The sequence below is a fragment of the Puntigrus tetrazona genome, chromosome 7 (assembly GCF_018831695.1).
Source record: "Puntigrus tetrazona isolate hp1 chromosome 7, ASM1883169v1, whole genome shotgun sequence".
NCBI lineage: Eukaryota > Metazoa > Chordata > Actinopteri > Cypriniformes > Cyprinidae > Puntigrus > Puntigrus tetrazona.
This window is the reverse complement of record NC_056705.1, coordinates 8,564,189-8,571,688: the sequence shown is the minus strand read 5'-3', so window position 1 is coordinate 8,571,688 and position 7,500 is coordinate 8,564,189. Positions and strand designations below refer to the sequence as shown.

General features: G+C 37.1%; 1 protein-coding gene across 1 annotated transcript in view; it reads left to right on the top strand.

Moving 5' to 3' along the window:
• The window catches only part of lrrk1 (leucine-rich repeat kinase 1), an 88,897-nt gene that overhangs the window by 77,697 nt on the left and 3,700 nt on the right, over positions 1–7,500 (top strand). The window contains exons 33-34 of the mRNA XM_043243149.1: positions 6–901; positions 7,051–7,152. Of these exons, the coding sequence (XP_043099084.1) occupies positions 6–901; positions 7,051–7,152 (998 nt within the window). The remainder of the gene's footprint in view (positions 1–5; positions 902–7,050; positions 7,153–7,500) is intronic.

The following is a 7,500-nucleotide window of genomic DNA, read 5'->3' as shown; positions in this document are numbered from 1 at the left end:
CTCAGACTCTCCCGCAGGTGTATGCTGGGATGTCTGACGGTCTGGTGGTGGTGTACTCTCTGGTGGACGACGTGCCCGTGGAAGGAGAGACCTACATCTGCTCGCACACCATCAACAAGCGCCTGCTGAACATGGAGGACTCGGACCCCCGTCAGCGGCCGTACGCGGTGCGCAGCATCGTCCCGGTGCGCAGCGGCTCCGAGGTGTGGTACACCAACGGCCCGGGCGTGCTGGTCATCGACAGCCTGACCCTGCAGCCCGTCCGCCGCCTCGAGCCGTACCTGCCCCCGTCCTGCGTCACCTGCATGGTGTCCTCGGCCAGCTGCTGGAGCCACGAGGCCGTGTGGTGCCTGGACGATCACACCAACACGCTGCTCATGTATCACGCCGCCAGCTACCAGGTCTGCGCTAGCTACAGCTGCAGCGACGCCAGCCCGCTGCGGGACGTCTTCCCCGTGCAGAGGCCGCCCGGGGCCGTGACCCCCGTGAGCTCCGATCCCGTCGCCGTCGACGACGAGTCTCCTCCGGCCGCCCCGGAGCCTCTGCGGGTGACGGTCACGCACAGCGACGACGCGGGGACGCAGATCCTGTGCCAGCAGGACTCTCTGGATTACTGCTCCATGACGTCCTCCGGCTTCAGCTCGGAGCAGCTGGACCGGATCGGAGACTTCCCCCACGTCGATCGCTCCAGTTCGGGAGCCCTCAGCTCTCTGGCCAGCTCCAGCAGCATGCTTTTATCCGCGGACTTCGAGGAGGCCGACAGGCCGGACGAGCCGCTTTCACCCGAAGCGTTTCCGTCTAGGAGCGACACGGATCCAGAGCTAGCGTCTCTAAGTCATACGCCGGAGCAGCTGAAGGCCTTGAACATCATTCCAGTCAACAGCACTATCTGGGTGCCCAGGTACGAGACGCTTCACCGTAGCTTATTAGGATAAAAACACAAAAACATGTCGTTATCATTATCATGCCAGAATGAGAGAATAGTTGCCAGTTAGAGTAGCCTACTTTTTATTTTCCATTGGTATTAATGCATTATGTAACTACAGAAGAGTCAAGTTATTGGAAATATAGCTAAACTCTTCGAGCGGGATGCTAACGGTCTAATCCGATTCAATGATCTATGCTAAGCTACAGCTAAAAGTGCTAGCGGCAGACCCAGATATCGGCTAAATGGAGTTGAAAACGGTAAAAGCTCAACTCTGACTCTAGTGGAGTTGGAAAATGAGCTAATTTTGTGTTTCTTTAAAGTATGTGTATTACGGGAAATAAAAGGTTCATATGTTGGTTCTGGGAGTCCCCAATAACAGGCCGACATGCATGCAAGGTCAAAAAACACTTTCATTGTCTTATAATATGCATTAATATGCATATAACTCAATTACACAGTGACGATTCGCTCAACGTTATTTATTTATTTATTTTTTTTGCAAACTTTGAATTTAATCTTCAGTGATTGGTCATCTGGTCTCATTTTTATTTCGTCGTCCTTGTACTGTGATTGTGTTTTTTGTGTACGGCGTTACCAATAGAATCACTAACTTTATACACAATGCACTTTCATATTTAAAGCTTGGCAGGATGTTTTCATTCACTGCATGAAAGGTAATATTCAAACATCCGAAATGGGAGCGCTTTAAAAACTCTTAGAAAATGCACTTTTTTTTAATTCTTAAAGGATGCATTAAATTGATCAAAGGTTTTTCTAAAAGGTTTCTTTATATTTTGGATTAGAACGTAGTTTTTAATTCTCTTAAAATGAGATCGCCCGATAATTGGTGTCACTGGGATTTTTTACGAATATTTAAGCGTTTTCCAATAGCCAGATATCGGTTATTCGATACTGATTTCAAAATGTATCTTGTTTTGAGATTTTACCGATATTTAAGCATTTTTCCATTATCGCATGTTGATTTTGTAATAACATGTCGACCGATAAATGGTCAGACCGATCCTGATATTTAGTCTTTTTGGGATATCGGTTTCATAATATCAGATCCACTAATAAATGGTTTTACTGAGACTTGATAATTAAGCATTTTATTTATGCAAATAATCTTATCGGTCAATATCGGTCAGTTCTGCTCTCGAGCTCCAGGCTGTTTTTTTGGTTTTTTAAAAGAAATGTATAATAAAAACAGAAATACTGTGACGTATTACTACCATTTAAATTAGCCTAGCTGTTTTCTATCTGAATACATTTCAAAATATAAATTAAAAGTTCAAACAAACACTTTCAGAAATGCAATAGAATAGCAGTTTTCATCAACATCATACATTTTCGGTCACTTTGGAGTGAAAAAATTCATACTGATGATAAAGAAAGAGTCTTACTAACTCAAAACGTTATACAGTAATACGAATGCTATAATCAGTGCTTTTTAGCGTACCGATAATCTGTTTTTCCGTTTAATTGCGTAAATAACAGAAAGCCCAACAAACTTTGAGCACAACTTGTTAGTTACAATCAGGCCCTATGTATAAGCCTAATATATCTTGGTTATAAATCTAATAATCGAGACATTTTTCCAAGTGAAACGGCTACGTAAAGTTGATTGCAACTTCATGACAACTTCAAGGTAAAGACAGCATGTTAGACGTCTTGCAAAACATAAAATTATTTCATCAGTCTCTCCTTTCATCTCGATGGCGGTTTCTCGGTCCTTGGGCCTAAATCCGTGTGACTGTAGCGGTTCATGTAGAGTTAGATCTGCCATTGATTTCAGACTAGGATAAATATTGTTCCGGGGGGCAACAAAGGGACGCGTCCCGCATCGATTAAACATTCGCTTAAGCACGGGATCAAGGGCAGAACCATTTCAGAAGTGCGCTTAAAAATGTCCGTGTTTTATTCATGAACAGAAATGCTTTATAAAGTGAGTCTCGGGAGGCGTTGGGCTTTATTCTCCGTAACCCAGACAGGGCAGAGTAATCGGGTCACACAGGTGCCTCGCGTGGAGCTCAGGGGAAACCCAGCCGCCGATACGGACGTGATTTATAAAAGGAGCTTCCTGCTACTTCTAAACTAGGTTAGATCTCTTTTAGGAGCGCGAGGGTTCGCCATTGTGTGTCCGTGTGCGGTGTGTGCATTCATCCAAACAATAACTGAATAAAGCGGCAGACGGTATTGTTCAGCGTTTATTATTATTATTATTACAACTACAAATCCTCGCCTGACGTGACTTCGGTTTATGGCGGCAAAAATGATTCATGCACGGGTGCAGATCAAGTAGACCTTCGTTTTGGAGTGAGCGCAATAAAGTAGGATCGGTGCATTAGCTCGTTTTAATTAAGCCAATTGAACAACCAGTGGATCAGGGTTTTTTTTTAGGGTAGATATCGTTCTGAGAGATAAATAAAAAAAAATGGTTATGTTAAAGTTATGTAAAATAATTGGCCAGAGACGTCTGGAAGCTCTGATTAAAGGTTTTTGTTCCTGAAAATGAACTTTTAGAGGCTTTAAATATATTTTAGTCATCTGGGACATGCTGTTCAACGGAGAGACTGAATGTCAATGAGAGCGACGGCCGGATGAGGAATAGATGCTTGTAAGAGACTTATTGAATGTGGACGGGTTTTATTTATGGTTATGTTTAAAGTACTTATAGTATAAAGATAGAAATAATATTATACAAATTTTACCAGCTTTTTCTTTGCTTGTTTATGTTACTTAACATTTTATTTTTTAAAGTGTAAGCGTTATTCTAATTTCACTAAATAATATATATTGTGGTTTATTAATTTAAATAACATTACTTTCTATATTGTGTTAAATGAAAATGACCAATGCAGTTAATATGCTTAATCTTAATCTTTACATTTTATATTATTTATTCATTTGACTATATATATATAAAAATTAAACTAATTATATATATATATATATATATATATATATATATATATATATATGTATGTATGTGTATGTATATATATATATATATATATATATATATATATGTATATATATATATATATATATATATATATATATATATATATATATATATATATATATATATATATATACATATATACATATATATATATATAATTAGTTTAATTTTTTTTTAACTTTGATTTAATAGTGGGAACATAAAATTATATATTTTAAATACATGGTTAATTTATTTACATTTTTAATATAAAGCTAGTAAAATGTTTGACAACAAAGTTATGGTATTTTAAAAGTTATAATATAAAGAAATAAATACTATTACAATATTATGATATGCACTAAAATATAATCATCTTTTTATCCGTTTGTTTCTTTTTAAGCTTAATTTAATCATTTATATTTGCAATAATTATTAATAATTTAAGCTTTTATTTTAATTGTATTTTTATTAAAGATTTATTTTATTTTGACTAAATAAGATATATATTAGCCCACTATATAAAAATAGATATTATTATAAAACACTATATATATATTTAATGGTTTATTCGTTTAACTAGATAGCGTTATTTTTATATTGTTTTGAATGAAAATATCTATTTGTATTTATTTTTACTATCTATAAAGAACTTTTATTTATTTAAAATGACTTTTTATATTGCGTTGAACCAAAAAATACTGTTTTATAATTTAATTTATTTCAAAATACATGCATTACTTATTAGCATTTTTAATATTACACTGTAGAACAGAATTGTTTCGTTTCGTTTTACTTCCTCCTGACCTGGCCAGCTGTGAAGGGGTTGTTCATGTGTGTTTGTCAGGCGTGGAGGAGACATCATGGTGATCGAGGTGCAGGAGCAGGCCGGGCGCCCGGGGCGGGTGATCGCCGTCTTGAAGGCTCCTGGGCGTCCGAGCACGGGTACGTGTGCGCAAACACACACACACGCGTTAAAAACCACACAGAGTTCACACACACTGTTTGTGACACGGATCGCCTGCAGCAATGCTCTGCTGCCTCAAACAAGCCCAGACAGACTCTGCAGACCACTTCTGATCATTGAGAAAAACTCTCAAAGCGCCGCTCTGCTACACCAAAGCCAGTCAGGCTGCTTGCGTCCGCACGCAAAATATAGTAGTAGCTGTTTAAACAGATTAAAAACATTAAAAAAGCACACGCAGCAGACACGTGTCTCAGGAGAGCCCGGCAGCTTCACGTGAAAGTTCAAGTGTGTTAAACTTCCCCGTCACGTAGACTGCTGACAAAACCCTCATAAAAGTACCAACGCCTACCAGAGCCTGAAGCTCTCATCTGGGTCAGATTAAAGGCACTGATTCCTCAGGACACACACATCTCTGGTGCACTATACACGTGGACATTTTTTTATGTATTTGTTTACTTTTCAAATAGTTTATTTGTTTTAAAGTTTATAAAACAAGTGCAAAAAAATATTTTCTATATATATATATTTCTTGCAGAGAAATGTTAAAATAAGAATATATATATATATATATATATATATATATATATATATATATATATATATATATTATACTGCTTTAAATTGTTGTAAATTAATAGATTTAAAAAAAATTTGGCTCAAAAAAAACCTAATTGCTATATATATATATATATATATATATATATATATATATATATATATATATATAAAATGATATATATATATATATATATATATATATATATAATAATAAAATATATATATATATATATATATATATATATAATATATATATATATATATATATATATATATATATATAAATATTATATATATATATATATATATATATATATATATATATATATATATATATATATATATATATAATTTTATATATATCATTTTATATATAATTAATATTTATATAATTTTAATTTTAAGTTAAATTTTTTCTTTACAAATACTGTATATGCAATACATCAAATGGTTTATTTTCCTTTTTTGTCCTCATATCGGTATTTGTTTACATCCGTTACAAGAGCGGGAGCTCTTAGATCAGAGTCAGGAGCACACGTGTGTGTCAGGTATAGATTTCTAATACAGATCTGCACCTGCGTGTGTCTCCTCTGGAGTCTCGGTTCTCCTCGTTCCTCATCTTCTCACGCTTCGGTCAGAGAACCCACACACACTTCTGACCACTTTCCAGGCCGAAGCACGGAGGCGAGAGAGAGCAAGGAAATCATCGATTCTGGTATCGAGAAAGATAAAAGCGGTTTCATAAACAATTCAATTAGCCTTAACAATTACGGCCTTTCTGAAGTAAACGCGAGCGGCTGGCGGTTTCTTCAGAGGGAGCTCCTGCTGAAGTTAGCTCGCTTCTCCAATGTTTATCATAAGCTGGTCTGTGTCTGTCTCGGCGTAAACACACATTCACCGCACAGTCGGGGCTTTCAGGCCTGTAACTGCTCCTCTCATGACAGTTCTGCGAAGAGCCCGGGTTATTTTCTTCCTCTCGTCCGTCTCTCAGGACCCTGGCGGAGGCGGCGCTCGTCGCAAAGGACACCGTTGTGTGCGGCTTCCGTAAAGAAAACATGGCCTGGTGCCTGTCTGTCTGGAGGAGCTGGGATATTTGATATATATATTATATATAGTAAAGTTATAATATAAAAGAAATAAATACTATTACAATATTATGATATGCACTAAAAATATAATCATCTTTTATCCGTTTGTTTCTTTTTAAGCTTAATTTAATCATTTATATTTGCAATAATTATTAATAATTTAAGCTTTTATTTTAATTGTATTTTTATTAAAGATTTATTTTAATTTGACTAAATAAGATATATATTAGCCCACTATATAAAAATAGATATTATTATAAAACACTATATATATATTTAATGGTTTATTCGTTTAACTAGATAGCGTTATTTTTATATTGTTTTGAATGAAAATATCTATTTGTATTTATTTTTACTATCTATAAAGAACTTTTATTTATTTAAAATGACTTTTTATATTGCGTTGAACCAAAAAAATACTGTTTTTATAATTTAATTTATTTCAAAATACATGCATTACTTATTAGCATTTTTAATATTACACTGTGGACAGAATTGTTTCGTTTCGTTTTACTTCCTCCTGACCTGGCCAGCTGTGAAGGGGTTGTTCATGTGTGTTTGTCAGGCGTGGAGGAGACATCATGGTGATCGAGGTGCAGGAGCAGGCCGGAGCGCTCCGGGGCCGGGTGATCGCCGTCTTGAAGGCTCCCGGAGCGTCCGAGCACGGGTACGTGTGCGCAAACACACACACACACGTTAAAAACCACACAGAGTTCACACACACTGTTTGTGACACGGATCGCCTGCAGCAATGCTCTGCTGCCTCAAACAAGCCCAGACAGACTCTGCAGACCACTTCTGATCATTGAGAAAAACTCTCAAAGCGCTCGCTCTGCTACACCAAAGCCAGTCAGGCTGCTTGCGTCCGCACCAAAATATAGTAGTAGCTGTTTAAACAGATTAAAAACATTAAAAAAAGCACACGCAGCAGACACGTGTCTCAGGAGAGCCCGGCAGCTTCACGTGAAAGTTCAAGTGTGTTAAACTTCCCCCGTCACGTAGACTGCTGACAAAA